Source organism: Montipora foliosa, chromosome 7 (assembly GCF_036669935.1).
Source record: "Montipora foliosa isolate CH-2021 chromosome 7, ASM3666993v2, whole genome shotgun sequence".
Classification (NCBI taxonomy): domain Eukaryota; kingdom Metazoa; phylum Cnidaria; class Anthozoa; order Scleractinia; family Acroporidae; genus Montipora; species Montipora foliosa.
In genome coordinates this window covers 6,409,742-6,429,741 of record NC_090875.1, presented here as the reverse complement: position 1 = coordinate 6,429,741, position 20,000 = coordinate 6,409,742, and the positions used below count along the sequence as shown (strand labels likewise).

General features: G+C 38.4%; 2 protein-coding genes and 1 pseudogene across 2 annotated transcripts in view; all 3 read left to right on the top strand.

Annotated features, from left to right (window-relative positions):
* LOC138011223 (uncharacterized) overlaps window positions 1-13,165 on the top strand; it is a 106,731-nt gene extending 93,566 nt beyond the window's left edge. The window contains exons 4-5 of the mRNA XM_068858179.1: window positions 10,339-10,448; window positions 11,225-13,165. Of these exons, the coding sequence (XP_068714280.1) occupies window positions 10,339-10,448; window positions 11,225-11,427 (313 nt within the window). The 3' untranslated portion in view covers window positions 11,428-13,165. The remainder of the gene's footprint in view (window positions 1-10,338; window positions 10,449-11,224) is intronic.
* Window positions 1,984-4,339, top strand: LOC138011591 (uncharacterized). The gene is made up of 3 exons (XM_068858668.1): window positions 1,984-2,425; window positions 3,113-3,376; window positions 4,064-4,339. The coding sequence occupies exons 1-3, from the start codon at window positions 2,078-2,080 to the stop codon at window positions 4,133-4,135; spliced, it is 684 nt and encodes a 227-aa protein (XP_068714769.1). The 5' UTR covers window positions 1,984-2,077; the 3' UTR covers window positions 4,136-4,339.
* Window positions 13,166-13,968: 803 nt separating the features above from the next.
* LOC138009782 (uncharacterized) overlaps window positions 13,969-20,000 on the top strand; it is a 54,920-nt pseudogene continuing 48,888 nt past the window's right edge.

Sequence of the window (20,000 nt, the reverse complement as noted above, 5' to 3'; positions counted from 1 at the left end):
TGTCTGGTTGATGTGTTGTGGTGAGCGGGAGGTGATTCGTAATGTAAGTGGAAGTCAAAGTTGCTGTGTTTTAGGGCGTGATTGTACAAAGGTGCAGCATTACAAAAAACTTCTTTGTTGCATGATAATGAGTTGATGCATTTGTTAACAGAGATGGGGAGTTCTTGAATTATGGGAGGTGGATGATTGGAATGTTGGTTTATGTAAAGTGGTTCGTCGTTCGGTTTTCTGTATGGTTTGTACTAGCCTGGAAACAGCAGACACACTTCCGGTCGTCACTTCTCTCCCTCCAAAAAATAGCGTCTGCGATCTCGAGCTCCAAAACGATTTCCGTGACGTCATTTCTTTTCTTCTTTACTCGACCAATGAAATTGAGTGATAGAAAGATGTTATTGAAGACACGTGGGAAATCGCATTATGCACCCATGAGTGGGGAAACGCCGAAAAAAGTCTCGGCCAAAGGAGGTTGTTTTTTGTGTAAGGATAAAATTCCCAGTCTCAAGGAGAAAGTGAAGATCTTTGGCAAGAGTGAATTGCACATTGGTGCGTTAATTCATCGCTCACTTGGAGTCGATTTGGGTGTTTATGTCGGCAGCGAGAACCTCGCGATATGTCGCTTGTGTTATAACATGTTGAATGCCTACAACAAGGCCTTAAAAATAGTCAACCAGATCGTCGATGGTATCAAGCAGAAATTTGAAAGTAATGGACCTCTCCGTATCAAAAGATTATCGAAAGATTCAACAAAAGCGCCGGAGGCAAGGAAGGGTTTAAGTTTTGACTCCAACCCGTCGGGTGAAATTTCGCGGGAACCACCATTACCAGTAAGCTTAAAGACTCCAGATAATGTTTGCGTCTGCTTTTACAAAGCTTCCGCCGGTTTTTGGCTTTGGTGCCATTAGCCCAATCGCTCCAGTCTCGATTTTTCGAGCACCAAATTGTGTACAATCGTCGGGAATTGTTGGTCCTATGCAGTTGTGTCCTATGTTGTCCTCAACACCAAAGACGCCGCGCGAGATTTCAGAACGATCGATCACCGAAACGAAAGTATATCTTTCCGTTGAATATCCCAGCAAAACTGTGCGAAAGGAATTAAACGATGACCTTGCAGTTCTCGGTTTCGAACAGCGCATTCCCAAAGCAATACTGAAGAATGTTAAACTCAAGAAAATTGTCGTGGAAAAAGTTCTCCAGCTAATGACATCGCAAATTAATGGTATCTGTAGCAGAAAACAACCTTCCATGTTAAGAGCCAACACGAAGGAAGAGATTGTAAACTTCGATTTCGAGAAACTGTGTCTTGAATGGAAAGAAAGAGCGCCTATCTTCTATGCCTTTCTAAAGACATGTGCTACAACTACTCAAAAGGAGATTGCTCCAGAATGGCTTCCTAGCATAGCAGTCGCAGGGTCGATCCTGTTAAAGCAGCGAAACTCACACATGAATGGCTGTGCAACAGTTCTTGGAATCCTTATCAAATCACGATCTTTGGAGGTAAGACAAGTCATAGATTATTTTGCATCTACAAGGGCTTTTGAAAGTCGAGTTAAAACTAACTTAATTAATTTTTTAATATTAATTAAATCAGCTGTAAAAGTGATTCACATAGTTTTGTTTCATACAGACATTTATCAGTTACACCTTAGATTTTGTTTGAATCAAGGGTTAAGGAAGGTGAATTCTTTTTTTTATGGCTATCAGTGTGAAGAGGGGTCGTGGCATTGTAGATATTAATATTTCTTAATACTTGTAGATTTGTTAGAACAAACAATATAATCAAAATTTTGATCTCTTGCTCTTTCGTTACAAGGCAACCTTTGGCAGATTATCCAAGATGAAGGTCACCTGTTCAGCCACAAAAGTTCGTGCAAAATTTGATGTGTTAGGTGAAAATCATGGTCAGGAAATTCTGGACTTACAAAAGAAAATGTCCAATGAGGAGGAAGTTGTACAGGAACTCACAAGGAAGGTAGTGGCAATTACTGACAGTTGCAGTTCAAATGAACAGCCATGTACCCAGCAGTGTGCTGATGATGCTACAAAAGCCAAATGTGAACTAAAACAAGCTAAGAAGAACATGCATCCTGGTTTTGCTATTGCGTTTGATAATATTGATGGAAAGCGTGAGTGCAGGCATATGACCAAGGACAACCAAAACTTGGATTTTCATTGGGTCAACCACAAGATAATAATGAACAGAGTTTCTGGAGGTTGTCTTGAGACTTTACCAAGGGCCATTACTTCCCTTTCAAATCTTAAATTGTTTCCCACTGTTGATGATCAGAAGTTTCAGCGTCACAACTACACAGTTTTAATATCAAGAGTTCTTGTGGAGCATTTAGATTGTTTTTCAGCTCTCAAGGATGTGTGTGTATTCCATATTCCTCACAAGTATTCCAATGAGATGGCCAAAAAGTCAGATGTTGTAAGTTATTCTTTTTCCCTTTGGATACTTTCATGTTGCTAAAGTTCTGCTTTAGTACTGGTTTTCAAAGTTTTCCCCTTTAATATCTGCTTTCATGCATCATGAATGAAGCAATTCAATTTTAGTCACAACAATTACTTGCGACTATTTAACTGTAAATGTGTGGCCACACCGAAATATACAGTTACACCTTGCTAACCCACTGACAAGCCTGGTGGTAATAGAGGGGGTTGGAACACAGGACTAGGTGTGAAATTTTTTATGGAACTTCCAGATAGTTTAGTACCAGAATAATAAGATTGGTATAGATGTTTCCTGTAGCCTAGTAAAGAATGTGCACAGCCTCTGATATCATGTAAAATATTATACTGTATATTTCAATGAAATTTCCTGTCAAAATATACTCTCATGATAACATAACTGCAGTGAGAAAAACATTTATGGGGGACTATTATTTGAGTAATATATAACAGGATTATTTGCTTTGAATAACCTAAGGCTGATTGAAAGAGCAAGCAAGTTCTGAGTTTCAGCTGTAATAAGGTATTATTTTCCCCTCAAGTTTCAAGTGAGTCACATTACTATTTAGTAAAGCAATGGCAATGAACAATAACAAATTAACATAGGATTTTAATGGTGAATTTTAAATTTTTTAATGTGGTAATGTCAATAAATTATTCATTTCAGCTTCCAATGGGTGTGTTATTTAAAAATGAAAACCTGACTGAAGACATGATTGATATCCTGCGACATTTCCAAACATACCTGCCTACTGTAACTATTCAAGGCGAGAAGAAATTTGCTAGTCAGATATGCACGGGGGATCAGCTATCTTTTGAAAGAGCTGTGAATGCAATACATTCAGTGTCCAATGGTCATACAGCTGAAGACCGCCTTGAGGGGTTTACCATGCAGCTTGGTGACTGGCACACAGGGGTCAAGATACTTGAGGTAAAGAATGTGTGCCTTAAAAAGTGTAAAAGTTATTATCATTAAGAATGTCTTACCACAAAAGAGAGCATATTGGTGACCTTAAACTTGCAAAGATGCATGACCTGTCCTAACCCTTTGAAATATACATGTATCCCAAACTTCACTTCCATCTATCAAATCTTAATTACAGTCAATAACTGATTGAATCTGTTTGAAAAAGATTCCTACTACTACTACTTTACATTTAAAGCAACTGCTTGCTTATGATATAATCCTTCCCATCATTAATATTTATCTAGGCTCCATATGGAGTACTAAAGTGGTGATGTCATAGTATTTTGGGGTACATTGTATCTGAGATATTAGCCACTTATGCTCTGATAACTCCATACAAACCCTTCTAATTTTTTTTGGGATTGACCCAAGAAAAATTGGAAGGGTTTATTTGGAGTTTTCTTAACATAACTGGGCTAATATGTCAGTGGCAATTTGCCCCGAAAAGGTCATTGGAGTAGGCCTGTTGGGCATTGTTCTTTCAAAATATCCTGACAAAACCCATAATTTCCAAAATTTAATTTTTATGATGTCACCACTTTAGTACTCTTTTGTACTGTATGTAGATTTTATCCAAAACTATATCAATACTTTGTTATAATCATTGTAGAAACCATTATTGTAACATTGTTTTACATGATTTATTTGCAGTTATTATTTAGAAGATTTTACTCAGGGAGTTCTTCAGATGACCATTGCACCTTATTAACAGGAGAAATGTGAGAGAGGATCCACACTCCGCCTATCGACCAGATAGGGATTTCTTGATTTTAGAGGTGAAAGCCAGGATTTTGGCAGCTGCATTTCATGTTCTTGGCTTAAAAAGCAAAGACGAAAAACCACTGCATTACCCTTTCCCAGAGGACCTTCCTAACTGGAACAAATTGCAAAGGCTCCAGTTCTTACACAAAGCTGCTGGTATGATTGAAGGGGTAGTTTCTAAAGAAACTGTGGTGCTGCGTCGGTGGGGAAGTAGTATACAAAAATTTGGTTTATCAACGGAGTTGATAATGTAAATTGACCACCGTACAGAGATTCTAAAAGCTGACGTTTCGAGCGTTAGCCCTTCGTCAGAGCGAAGGGCCCTTCGTCAGAGCGAAGGGCTAACGCTCGAAACGTCAGCTTTTAGAATCTCTGTACGGTGGTCAATTTACATTATCAACTCTGTTGATAAACCAAATTTTTGTATGCTGGTATGATTGTCAATGAAATTGTTATTGATGAAGCAATGATGAACGGTTCTTTGCAAGAACTGGTGTCAGATGAGGAAAGAAGGGAAATTCAAAGATGTTTGGATGTTAATGAGGATGGCCGTTTCCCTTGTAGGTTTCCAGGGTGTAAGACATCCTTCAAATACAATGGCAAGAGCAAGAGAAGACATGAATTAAGTCATGATCCACCAGTTGTAATAGAAGAAGTGACAACCGCAACTTCATCCACAACCACAGACCAGGCGTCCAAAAGTAGTGATGATGTTTTTAATTACAATGCTGCACTTCTTTCAGAAGGACTTTTCTTTATGAACTTTTTGGATGCTGTCTCAGAAGGGGATGGCCAGCGGATCATGAGACAATACAAGTATCTAATGCTTCTATGTAAAGCAGATGACCCACACAGCACCAAGTATGCACTGGAGAGCCTGTACCAGCTGCTCTTGGTGAATGGTTTAAGCCAGAAGGAGTCAGAGATCTTTGTGTGGAACAGGACTGTTAACAATCATGGAGGTCTTGGAAACAACATTCCACATGAGAAGTCGAGCATAGTAACAATTTCAACAAGCAAGGCTACTGTAACATTGGAGCAAACCTCTCAGAGAAGGCAGTATCAAGAATCTGCCATGCTGAGAAACCTGTCAGGAACATTAGTGGAAAGGTGGACAGACTTCTTCAGCGGATTATACGCTCAGGAAAGCATATTCAACGTTTTCCTGTAATTGACTTAGATGCACTGTTCAAAAAACTAAATGAAAGTGAAGTTTTCAAATACCAAGAGGGTCGTAGTTACAGGCATTTCAAGGGTTTTGAAAGAGATGCTTTGGTAAACCTAGACATGTCAAAGATGTATGCATGGTTAAATGATCACAAAAAAAAGGTTTCTTCAGGTGTCAAGGCTAGGTAATGACTTCTTTCATTGCTTCTGGTCATTTGAAACTTAAGTGAAAAAAAGTCTTTTCAAAACAAAAATTAAGCATGATGTTTGAAGAACCCTTTCCCTGAAAAAATTCTGGGGAAAAAAAGGCTGGGGTATTCAAAATTGGCTTCTTTTAGCTGTTTGATTCCACACCTACTTTTAAAGTGTTTGTAAAATTTTTGGCTTGGATCAAAATTAGGGAATATAAATTATGTTCCAGGTCAAAATTAAATTCAGGTTAAAATGATTTTCAATTTTCTTTGTCTCCAAGCCCAAATTATTCATGAAATTCATGGAAAATGGTACATTTTAAAGTAAAAATATACCATCACAAAGTTGCAAGTTTTAAAGACGTTTGTATGGTGGTGGTGATGGTGTTGGGGGACAAGCCAAAAAATTATCTCCCCTCCTCCCCATCCCCCCCAATAATAGTTTCAAGTCCAGTTGCAGATATTTTGGAGGTCTGCCCAGCAATAGGGAATTTTATTTTTACTAAGAGGACTATCAAATGTGTGCAAGTAAAAGTAGTAACAATGGATGCTATTTTTATAAAATTATTACCTTAGCGATGCTTAGAATAATGCATGTAACCTAACTATAAGTTCTACTGGGCTGTCAATAACTTTTATGTAATTCATAGAAGGGTAAATGAACATATAAGAATAAAGTTGGGTTCAATTACTCATTACTTTTTTTTCCTTTATGAACGAAAGTAAACAGGGGTGATGCACATAGTAGCAGGACTTAAAGGTTTGAGTGTACAATAAGTTATCTTAAATTTGTAAAAGAAAAAAACTCTTTGGGAATTTTCTAACATGAATACTCTGTTACAGACCTCTGGGCCCAGTTCCTGAAAGGTCGATAAGTGATTATCCAGGATAAAAATGTTGATCTGTTTTTGTATTTTACATTCCTATGCATTGTGTAGGGTAACATTTTGTGTTATTGTTACCGTATGTCATAGAGAAGGCTCATGTTTTTAAACGAGAAAACGTTGCCTGAAATTTAGCTTAATCCTGGGTTCAACGTAACTATCTTTTGAGGAACCAGGCCCAGATAGTTAGGGGCGAGTTAAATGCTTCCCCTTTTCACCTTATTTTGAATTCTCAACTGCACCTTACATGTATCTTAATGCCTGGAACAGGCTATAACAAGAATGAAATTGTACCTGACTGGTAAAGAATTAAAGATAAGAATATCCAGTGATTGAAATGAGGGTGTTATGTGGTAAATCTTTATCTTGATCTTATTTTTGAAACCGTCAAATGATATGTGAGCCCCAATAAAACTGATTAGAAAATTTCATCTGTAACTGAAAAACTATTTTTAAAAAAGTTCTGGACAGGATGCTAAACACTGATTTTGTAAATATTCTGAAAAATTAAAATTCATTTCCATACATGTAAATGAATGATTGACTCTGACAGGTGAGATTACCATATATCCTTCGGGTTTCTAAATGTGACTGCACATTACACCCATTCCCTCGAAAATGTCTGAAATTAACTCTGGACCAAGACATTCTATATATGTTCAAAAAGTGTTATATATATCACCTGTTTAAACTTTGATCTCTCTATTGGGTACACCTGTACAAGCAGATGCCATTGGAAAGTCAAAAAATGTGTCTGTCCTCAATGTCAAAAGAAAAGCACCTCATATTCCACTGTTAATATCCCTCTGAATCAACAAGGAAATTATTAGAAGTGTTGTTGGCTCAACAGTACTGCAATATTTACATTGTCCACAACTTTGTTTCAAAATTTACATTCATGATTTGAACACTGTATCATTTGTTCAACACTGCATCAAAACTCAAATTTAAAACTGGGTTTAAAGCAGCAAATGGAACACCTGCGTCTAATTGCTCATCAGCAGATTCATCTGCTGACTCATCCCACTGAGAAAAGCTGAGATTGTCAATAACCATATTAACAAGTTCATCGTCCACAACAAGATCATTCCAATCATTTCCAAGAAAGTCACTCTCTTCATCGGAACATTCATCTTCTGAACTCAGTTCTGTGTCTAACATGTCTCCAAATACTTCTTGCATGACTGCATGACTGCATGAATTTCAAATGCATGCTTCATATCCCATATCTCCACCACAGTACAAATGTCCGACACAGAAAACAATTCATTACAGTGTTCTGCAACTTGTTGAATTTGCAGATCAGAAAATCCAAGCAAAAACTTGGGGTTGGTGAAAAATTTCATTTTCCCACTTGCATCTCTTTGTAACAGATTTGTGTGCAACTTATTGTGATATGCAGCCAGTTTATTTACCAGTGTAGTTTTCTGTTTTTCTTGCTCTGTAGATGACCGTTTTCTTTTTAAATTGAGATGGAGGTCAGCTCTACAGAGAGAGTAGGCAAGAGGTTTGCATTCATATGTGCCACATTCACACATGACTGAACAGCTGTCACAGCAAAGGTGCGCAGGATTCTGTGGAGAACAATCCACATCAAAATATTGCAGCAATTGCTTACGTTGGCAGCCATTTGATTTTATGTAACTCTTTATGTCCTGGTCCACATGAATAAGTTGCACTCCTTGGTAGAGCAGATAAGCGGTGCACTGAGAGCCATCCCTTCCTGCTCTGCCACTCTCTTGCAAGTAGCTTTCTACATTTTTGGCTGGGCCAAAATGGATTGTCCGATAGACCTTCTTACAATCCACACCCATACCGAATGCAATTGTAGCAACAAGAATAGGGATGTGTCCTTCATCACACTGAAGTGACTCAAGAATGAGATCTTTATTTGATTTGGGGCTGCAAGAATGTAACATTTCAAGAACCATTCTTTTTAGATCTTTGTTCTGTGGGTCAACATAAATTTTATCCCCAATAAGGGTCTTCAGTGTTGAATACACAACTGCACACTGCTTTATTGTCTGACAATAAATTATTGTTCTAGTAGCCATGGAGTGTTTGTCAATTACCTCTTTGGCTATCCAATGAAAATAATCTGAAAGGCGAGCATTCCTTTCCATGTACTTAACAACATATGCAATGTTGGGTTTGTTTGGATTTTCCTCAACAATGTGAGCCTCTTTCATGATGAGTACTTCACAAATTGTGTCTCTAGTATCTTTTGTGGCTGTAGCAGTAAGGGCAACAAATGGAGTGCGTGGTAATAATGAACGCATCTCATGTAACCGAGAGAACCACACTCAAAAGGCTGCAAGGTTGTTGCTCTTCGATTTCCCCCTAGAAATTATAATTATACCAGTGTATTATAGCTTCTAATATGAAACTTGCAATCGCATCATACAGAAATAACTCTCTTTATTCTCTTGAAGAAATCGTGTGAACCAATGTCAACTGTGTGACATTAGGGTAAGATCATGCTAAATATGCATTTGTATACGAAAACCTTTCATTTAAAACTATTAATTCTATTCCCCGGGAGTCCAGAACGATGAAAGAATAACCTCATTGAAGCGATAATAATATTTCTTACCAATGGCAAATCACGTGTGCTTCATCCACGGCAACTGCTCTCACATAGGATCTGTAGGTTTCGTTTGCCAACATTCTTCGCCATCTAATGTCGCCAAGCCAAGATTCAGGTGATCCGTAAACGATAGAGAATTCTCCACTCTCCACCTTTTTTATCTCCGCCGCCGAACTGATATCACTCAGCGATATTGCGCTTACTCCAAGCAAAGATAGACGGGTCACTTGATCTTCCATAAGATTAATTAACGGAGAAATCACGATTACAATATTCTTCTCGCATTTATCTACCGAGGCAAATACCGTAGGTAAAGCTTGGAACACAACAGACTTTCCATAACCAGTCGGCAAATTGACATACACATCGACTTTCAGTTCCACTACTTGTCGAATTGCTTCTTCCTGGTGCTTGTTAAGCTTCTCAAAGCCGAAAATATCGCATACTTTGACAAACGCGTGGTCCAGCGAACTCTCCCGCCATTTTGGTTTTCTCGCGTATATCGAGATCTCCATGTAAAGCCACTTAGCCACGTAAGGCCCACGGGTGTTAGCTCCACAAAAATAAGAGCCGAACTCTGATTGGTGAAGAAATATTGACGTCACGGAAATCGTTTTGAAGCTCGAGATCGCAGACGCTATTTTTCAGAGGGAGAGAAGCAACGGCCGGAAATGCGTCTGCTGTTTGCAGGCTAGGTTTGTACGTACCGTTTGATAAGTCGAAGGTTATGTCCAGGAAGTTGGTGCTGAGTTGGTTGGCTTGAGCAGTGATGTTTAGTTCGAGTTCGTTAAAGGCGTGAGTGAGGTCTTTTCTTGCTTTGTCACTCAATCTACCGGACTTTGTGTCTAGGAGTACCAAACCATCGTCGCGATAGAGGCCGATGTTGTTGCCAAAGCTATCTTTAAGCCTTATATATATATATATATATTTTTTTTTTTTTTTTCATATACATTTATATATATTTATATATATACGTGTAATAAAGTGGCTAATGCCGTTAAACAGTGCTCAATACACTTTTTAAGTGTAGAGCTTTGAATAAGAAGCTATAACGAAGAGACAAAATTCTCTGTTACTACGAGTTTCGTGCTCACGCACTCATCAGACAGTATTTAAAACTGGTGGTTCTTCTTCAGAGGACTCCGATTATGAGCCGCCACAAAAACAGGCTCACAAAGATAACAACAGCGAAACGTTAGTGTTCATTGCAGCATTTGTTTTGATCAGTAGGTTACCCAAGCCATTCGTTTTACCCCTTTGTTTTTAAAAGGTCATATGTATGATTTTGCTGTATAATGTTTACTTTTCTGCCCTTATATTTGCTGTCATCCATAGCATCACCGTGTCAGAAGGACTATTTGTAGCCACCACCTCAAGTATTGTGAATTTTGTTAGAGAGTTTAACAAATTCTTTAGATGCCCTTCAATGGAAGGAAGATGCAAAGGTAAACATTGTATATTGAAGATTTATACATATGCAGTCTATAATCAAAGGCTGAGTAAAGAAGTATCTATTTCTATTGTGAAAGGAAATTCTGTATTCCCTCTGAGTCAGGCTGCAGTGCATGCAAGTGAAATTTGTGCATACCTACACTTATGGCTTAGTGAAAATCTTGACCAGTCCACTCCTAAATGGGATGTTTGGTTAATAAAATAAAACAAAACAAAAGAAAAAAAAACATGTATATATATATACACACATATTTTTCTGAAATCCTAATAAACAGTTTTCCCTTTCGACAATTAGAAATATCCCAAAAGTGTCTTTATTTTCAGTGCTCAATTGCCTGGCAAACTTAGTAATTTTTCCATGAAGTGGATATTACAATAAATATTTGGTTTTTTTCTCTACCTTTTCTTCTGGTTGAAGATTTTGCTATATCATGTCTTGTCCCATTGTATGTCGAAAAAGACGTAAAGTATTCTGTGATGTGTTTATATGCAGACGATTTTTTTTCAATTGTTCTGGATAGTACCGGTAGCAGACATGTTACAATTTACGAAATAACACAGTGATTTTTAACAACATGTTTACACAGAATCTTCTGTCAGCTTCAGTATGTCATCTTTCCTTTTGTTCTTATTGTTAAATTAGCATTTTGTGCACACTCTGTACTTCGTAATTCAAACTGAAGATGACAAAAGATTCTGTTGAAACATGTTTGTAAAAAAATGTTGTGTTGTTTCTTAAAATTATATTCAATTGAAATCATTCCCTTAGGTAGTCTTGTGCTTGTTAGCACAAGCAAGGCTGGACTTGGTGGATCCATGAGATTTGTGTTCCAGTGTAATGGATACTGGGAAGAAGAAATAAATTATCAAAGCAGTAGACCACACTGGGGATTTTTGGCCAGAATTTATCCTATCGCCAGATTGAGGCTGCCCTCTGGGCCGCTCGGCTGGATAATATCAGATCGAGGTTGACGAAAGATGGCCGCTAGAGAATTAAATACCGAGATAATAAGAGGTCTTTCTAAAGAGATTGGAAGTTTCTACGAAAAAACCGAGTCCAAATATTGGAAGTCCTTGCCATTTGAAGCGGTCCCTGAGAAGCTTGCGATCCAGGATTTGTTTAAAGAGTTGAACCGATTGAAAGAAGATTCCTTGAAGTCTTACTCACGAATATCTGCTCGAGATAAACTAACAGTGTCTTCCTGTAATTTGCACGACATGGCCTGCCGCGAGCTTGACAACTGGAAAAGGTCGATAATTAGAAGAGAGTTTTTTGTCGCCAAACATTCCAATCCATGGGTTGTAGAATTCAGCTACAGACTTCATAAGGAGATATTCGATCATTTAGTGGAAATCCTTACTTGTACATCCATGTATGGAGTAAACATCCAGAACCAACTTAAAAAAAACGGCGAAGCAAAAGAAAAGGTCATTGAAGTGTCTCACAAAAGAAAGCTGGAGTGATGGTTTTCAGATGGACAAATAACTGGAGAGATGGGGTTTAGAAGAAGCATTAAAGGCAAGGGACACACTGATCTACTTGTGGATGCAAATAGGCCTTTCCAGCTTAAATACATTTACTCCACAGAAATGTTCAAATTAAGTGTTATTATGGTGTCTGGAACGAAGAAGGAGTTCCTCAGTTTATTTGAAATCAATGAATCTACTGTGCACGTTTTAGTTCCTGTTGTGTTTAACAATTAAGAAATAGATTCCATGTTACCGTGTGTCTGCTCAGTAATAGATCACAGATGACGTCAAAATGTGGTGAGAACAAAAGGCGATAGTTGAGTGCGTCACTGATGTTCTCACCACATTTTGACGTCTTCTGTAATCTATTACTGAACAGAGGCACGGCAGCATGGAATCTATCTGTTTTATATAATAATTTTTTTATGCTGACGTCAGCTATGCGTCTGCCCTCTCATAGGCCATAAGTGAGAGCCAATCAAAATGCAAGAATAACTTGGACTATTATATAAAGAATATTGTATTGGTTGACATTGGAATATTCCAGTTGTTTTTGTTGTTTTTACATCAGAATTAAGTTGCAAGATGATTATGATTACCAGGGCATGGACTGTACAAAATTTTAACTATATATATATATTTTTTTTTTTTTTTTTTTTTTTTGGAAATATCCATACTTACCCAAAGAAGGTGATGAGAAATTATGACAAGAGGAGAGAAATCCAGAGACAAAGGCAGGGTTCATACTATGACCTTCCATGACACGGATATTGATCTTTATGGTTGAACACATAAAGATTAGATACTTTCCATCTTCAGTTTTCAACATTTATCCCATAAATATCATACAAGTTGTGAAATTGTTATTATTTGATTATAGTAGGCCACTTTGTGTCCTCTAAGCTTCACTGCCAAGCTGAATATAATACAATGTATATCAAAAGCAATCTACTTCAGTGGCCAATTTGTGGATTTGTTATCAAGTTTTCTTTTAGGGGTTTGTATAACACAAAATAATAAGTAATTTTTATGAAACCAATAAGAACATTATAACCTTAAACAGCATATAACATTAAAGCTCTTATTATCAATGAACTTTCCTCAGAAAAACCTCTTATTATCTCAATATTTAATTCTCTAGCTACTACCTTTGAACACCCCCAATCTGATATCATCCAGCCAAGCCTCACAGAAGATATTCATTTTGGAGCTTCAGCAAGAATGTTTTTCATCTTTAATGTTATTTTCCCCGCTGAACCACAAGCAACAATTTCTTTTGAAATTTCACATGAGCAGTGCATGCATGCACCTTCAGTGCTTGAAGGCATACCACATGAACAATATCCTGCAGTGTTGCACCGCTTTGGAATGTACGTGTCTTTACATTTCTTGTAGGTATCATGAAATGGATTCTGTTGCCTTAATGTTGGACATATGCTCATGCCTAAACACTTTGACCCATCTATGGTTTACAAGGGAAAAACTGGCAAACGAAGCAAGTTGCTGGTGTTTAGACTCTCTTCCCTGCATTGAGTTAATTCCTAAACCCACACCAAGATCTTCATAAAGCTGTTTGGTATGAAAGGGTACACAGTAGCCCATTGCCCAAACACTGAGATTTACAGAATGAAATAATGATGTCAAATTAAAATACTGTCTGCAATCCTGCTCTAAACTGGGTAGATCACTGGAGCTAATATTGGAGACTCTGCTGGCAAGGGACAAGCAGTTCCTTAGGTGAAGACCCATTCTCCCAAGAGACAATACAAAAAAGTTCTTGGCCTGCTCAATATTTCCTTCCTCAATTTGAGCTTCAACAAGATACATAAAGCCATCACAAAATTTCTTCGTTTCCTCCCCAGTGAACCGAAATTCAAAGGGAGATGACTTTCGATTCTCTTTGAACCACCGCAAAATCTTATTATACATCTTCTTGCACTTTAATTTAAACCGGAGGGCCTTCAAATGCCTACGTAAAGAGTTATCTTCTGCCAAGTGAAAAACAGACTTTGCACTGGTGGGAATCTTTGCTTTAGCCAAAACATGGGTGAAAAGCAACTTATGCCAATGCCCCCAGCAATTATTTCCCACATGAAGATTATCACATTTTGCATTCTGAATAACTGGACCAAGAGGGTCATTTGTCACAATTGCAATGGGCCAAAGCTAAGGAGGAGGGGTTAAAGGTAGAAGTAAATTGGCAAGACGCTGATTCCTCTTCAGCAAAGGGGTTCCGGTATTCATTTAACAATGAGCTAGAGTCCAAGATCATGTTATGTGGAGGGCATGTAGGGAGAGCTCATGGGAAAAAGCTTCAGGAGTTTCAAGGCATGTCAACCTTTACTTCTGCATTCATTGCCATACATAAAGAGAAGTTTCCAGATGTTAAATCTGTGAAGTGTTGTTGTATGAATAAAAAACATGTATATGTTGCAACAAGAAACAAGTCAGTGTGTGGGTGCATAGGCCCTGGATTTATGCGAAGCGCAAAACGAAATCATTATTGTGCCCTTGTGCATGCTGGGGAGGATCCTGAAAAGTACAGAGAGACCATGCTTGCCTTGGGGAGGTACCACTGTAGAGATATACATGAGAGGGTGGGTGGTTCTTGCTCATTTCATCCCTTGACCAAATGTAGTTGCGAGGAATGTAAACCAGATGAACAAGGGTTTTATGGGGAACTCAAATGTCTTGGGGAGCCGTACCACTCACTTCATGCATTGAAGTGTGACTTCCATGCCCTTGCATATGAAATTGAATGTCCACATTTAGTGTACTTGCTAAGGTGAGGGCTAAGGACATCAACCCTCACCAGAAACATTACTAGGCATCAACAAACCTTGGGCTTATTCAAGCAAGCATGACTTGGTTCTATAAGAATCGAGGTCCAGAATACCACTGGATTGTAGACTTGTATTCTCGACTGGGTCTTCCACTACTTGATGGAATCCAGCAAATGGTATGAATTTGTATTGGATCTCTTACAAGGTTTCATATTCGCTGTTTCTTTTGGGGCATAATGATGATTGCCTTGCCATATCATTTTTGCAGTGTGAAAATGACAACAGAGAACGGATGAAAAGGCTAGAGAGAAAAAAAACAGAACATGGGAAGAAGAAACATGTTCAGCAAAAGGTTAACCGGACAGAGGAACAGACATTAAGGTAGAAAATTATTGTTTCACATTCAGGGTTCGTATGCGTCTCTTGTGTGTTCATTCCTCTGCATACTTGTACGACATTGGACACTGTTTTGTCTCCAAGGTGGCTTTCTCTTGTGTTGAATTGTAAATGAGGATAAACATAAATAATTTGATCCCCTGGGTAGGGAAATGGTGATGACTCCCTTGAATATCATAATTATAATCTCTTCTTCGTTTTCAATTGGCCATCTGTTGGATGTGTACACATAGTGATGTACAAAAAAATAGATTGGAACATTGTATTTTTAAAAAAATTATCTATTTTCTTTTTCATTTCACTCATTTGATGGAAGGTCACTTTGTATGGTGGAGATCCTCCATTGCTACTTTGTAAACCTAAAATCGACACACATTATCAAATGTAAATATTCGATAAATTAAAATAAGGAGAATTGCAAAACTAAATACCTGACAAATACATGATTCAAAATCACAGAAAAGCTGTGGGGACAATGACGGGTGTTACACTTTAATGACTCATTTGAAAAAAGAAAATTCAACTTTTTTCTCTCTTCCTCCCCACCCCCTTCCCTGTCCCCCCGAAACTCTAACAGCCTCCCCTTTTGCGAAATGGAAGAGTCCACCTTTTTTCTTTAAGGTTACTTCCCACCTTCGCGGGTGCCCTTCGCCAAAAACATTGTACGCGCGCCAGTTTAAATAAAACCCCAACAAACTATATATCATTAGAAAGCTTAATAAATGTACTTGACGAAAAATATACAATTTTAGCGAAGTTTTTTTCAGGAAGTGTCACAGGCCGGTAAGGCGTGAAACGACCGAGGGTTCCTCGATTGAATTTATCGGCTATCGGATTCCAAAGTACGAGCAAAATGGCTGCACAGTCTTATTCACAAGGCATCAATCACCAAAAGTGTGTCGGGCTTTTTCGATATTCTGATTGGTTGTCTAGATATCCAAGTCAAAAGTTGGAGTAGCTAAAAATGTGCGAGACGTGTTGCGTAAATGAACGCCACGCGCAAAATATGTTAACCATCAAAATTTCCCGACACACTTTTGTTTGTCATTATCTCTGGAATGTTCTAGCGAAATTTTACGACAATCCGCCGAATCTGCATACCCTATAAATTTGGTCAAAGTGGATGTATTCCTCTCAAAATCATATGCGAGATTTTCGCTAGTAAAGGTTCGTAAGCAACTCGCGCCACGCCTGGAGATTATCTCGCCTGATCAAACCGCAAACCAATGGAACGACAGGACCTCCTACGGTCTGTGACAATAGATGAAGATTTCCCGGGAAAAGCATCGCATTGCAACACGTTTTTCATATCGCTCAGTCGAGTGGAATTCAGGACGTCGACACAATTACGTACACTGGGCAAAGACACTAAAGGCAAAGGCAAAACCCGTGCCAAAAAGGTCAAAGGCGGAAAACGTGCCGCTGAAAAACAAGAGGCGACAAGTAACGAATCGACGGACAGCTCAAGTGCTCCAGTGTTTAGGGCCGTTGGTATCGCATTTTTCTTTTTCTTCATCGCTTCCACCAGATTCCGACGAAGAATCTTGTCCACAATCTGCACTGGCGTTGACTTTGATTTTTAAGGTACTTGCTCCAAGGATTTTCACCGGCTCCAGGTCTTCAGGAGATGCCGAGATTATCGAAGGTGTTTGGCCAAACATAGAGCCTTTGTCGCTTTCGGCGAGGTTCTTTTTCTTTCTTTGACAAAATGGAGATATTTCTTTCTTCTTTGGGCCGGTTTTTTTTCTTTTCTTTACCCAAGGACTTTTTTCTGCATTTGATTTTTCCATACGAGTTATTAGAGCTTCCACGTGGGAATTTTGTCAAGTACGTGCGTGATGTAAATAAAAATATGCAAATAACATTAATACGAGCGTGAGCTTTTGCCGCGAAAATTTGCCCAAGGGGTCTAGTCCGTTGACAAGATTATGACACCTTCGTAGTTTATTAACTTTGTTTGAAAATACGTTTTTTCTAAATAACTCGGCCGCTTTTTGAGATTTTTAACACTTTCCTTTTGTAAACGCTAGATAAAATTACTGACTTAACTTTTGTCAAATAAAAAAAAAAACGATTTTTTCGGCCTCTGAAGGTGGGAAGTAACCTTAAAGAAGGTTTCCCTAATTTAATTTCAAAAATAGCAGCTAGTTCTCTTTTTTGCAGTTTCTTGAGGTCCCTCAGGGTGTAACTTTCACTGTTCTGGTGACAGCTGTTCCTTGCAATTGAATCACTGTTGCCCTCAGGTTGTCGAGATTCCTGTACATCTACTTGCTGTGTGGAAGGAGTTTGTGATACTTCTGCAGTAAAATTTCTAACAGCATTCTTATCCACAAGACTCTTTCCCTGTTCCCAATTGGAGATGTCCTTTTTTTGGTACATTCAATGTTCACGGGCACATCCCTCATGCTCCAAGACTTCTATCCTTTTTTCTACTAGCAACATTTGTCGACAACTATCCCATCGATTACGTTTTCTTTGAAAGTATTTTCGCATGTCGTCATTTTTAATTTTCAACACCTGCAAAATGACAAGGAAAAAAGAGGACAAAATATTAATTACCAGTGGATTAAAAGTGTGGCACTTACATTGTAATGTCCATGAAACCTGCAATCCTTGAATACAGGTATTTTTGCATGGTGTACGTAGTACCGTATTTACCCATGCGCACATACGCACCCCAATTTTGGACTGCATTTTGATGACAAAAAAGTTGGAGTAAAAAGCAGAGAAATTGTTGATGCAAAACTAGTGTGAAAAAAATTTATTTCCTGGATAAGAAAATTTGTTCCGCTACATACAACCGTAAAGTAAATAAGCCTATGTAAAGTGTTTAAAAACTGAAACCTTTATACAAACTTTAACTCTTAGTCACAATCAAACAGCACTTCTCTCGCACAAGATTTGTCATCGACAAGTTCATCTTGTTGTCCGTCCACAAGATCGTCTTGTGTGTTTTCAATGTTTTTTTACTACTCCATATTTGACAAAATACGACTCAATCATCTCTTCAGGCAGAACTGAGGTCAATCCGCCAAGAATTACTGCTAAATTGGTGTTTTCTCTGTAAATGCTGCTTTCATGCTTTCAGTCACACAAGCTTCAAAAGCATAAACAAGCAGGCTTCTTCGTCTCCCCAGTCCCAACACGTGGAGCACGCCAAACTCTTCATTCCTTCGGCATCCAGTTGGCCTTTCCCCTAGGCGTCGCTTGTTTTCAACTTTAGGCACCGTTTTCCTCTTGAAAATCACCATTGGTCTTAATTTTGATCCATCACCAGCATGCGCCAACAAAACAGTTGCGTGACATTAATTTTCTTCTCTGCGGTGTAATGTTGATCATTCGGTTCGGCGGCATATCAAAGGTCAGTTGCGTTTTGTCCATATTTCCAGTAACATGTAGTGGGTAGTTGTGTTCTTTGCAGAGTCTGTTTGTTGCAGATTGTGTCTGACCTCATCAGTATCAATGCTTTTTGCAAGTGCCCTCAACGAGATGGTTATTCTGGCTTTGCCAAGTTCAATTCTAACATAATGTCTCAGTTGGATTATGCACAATTCTATCACTGGGTAAGGGATAAGTTGAAAGTATGGAAGGAAATCTATAGTCAAGGGCAGTAAACCCCAGCTTAGAAATTGCCAGTTAAATCAGTGAGCACATTCATGCAAATTCCTTTATAAGCTAAAAGTCACTTTGTTAAGAAATCCTGAATCAGCACAAATGTGCTGTCCGATTACGAGAAACATTAGAATGGTAGGAATATCCCAAAATGTAAATATGGTCTTTACTGGGATTTCTGTGTGAAATCCCGCCCCCCCCCCCCCCCCCCCGAAAAAAATACCTATCACTGACAGGATAGATTGCAATGCCAGCTAGATGAAATTGAACATGCTTATAAGACATGCCCACAGTTTTTATTTAGTTAATCTAAATAATGATGTAAAATGACGAGGAATAATATATAACTGAATTAAATGTTGTACATAGAAAAGCAGCAAATTGAATAATGGTAAGAACAAGTGAAAATGAATTGGCACAGGCATCCTGTGTTGGTGCAAATAAGTAATCACCTACAAAATTAAGTTTTTCAAAATAACTTGACTGAATGCAAATAAAAGCTAAATAAAATAAGATTTAGACTGCACTCCATCTCTGGTTTGTGAACCGCTGTCTGTTATTATGTACATGTATTGGTTGAGAACGTAGGTACTATCAGGGCTGTCACTATGTGGTCTATGTCTAAAAACTGCAAGCAGTTTTTATTGGCCAGTGGGCAAGTGACAGCAAACTAAACGGAACTGCAGACCTCAGGTGAGGCAAGAGGCAACCCACATGGCAATCCTGAAGGACTTCTTACAGTTTTAGTCTTAAATAAGTAATAAGAATGAAAAGAACCTATGAGATATATGGACCTACAAGTTTTCCAGTTCATGAGAATTATATTCCTCTGGTTCACTTTCTGAAGAAGAGAATGTCTCAAAGGTAAGCTCTTTTTCTCCGGGATTGTCAAAGAAATTGAACAAATCTTCAGGCAAAGCCTGCATGATCTCCTCAAAGTAGGCTATGTCCTCAAAGGTTTCTTGAAATATTTCCAGAACCATCTTTGCATGAACAATGTTAAATACAGGAAACCTCTTTAAGATGTCAGAAACCAAAAAGCTTCTGCCACAAGCTCATTAATAAGCTCAGTGGAAAATCCATGAGCACTAGAAGATCCAAACACTGACAATGTGGGACCATTCAAATTGCTCTGCAACTCAGTTAAGGCTTCATGGAGAACATTGCGATCCTCAGCATTTACAGTTCTCTGGGTTGTAATAGTGCTCTTTGATTGCAAAGATCCCATGGGGTTGTCAAAAGGAAATGCCTCTCGCATGCACTCACCCCCGCCACATAAACACT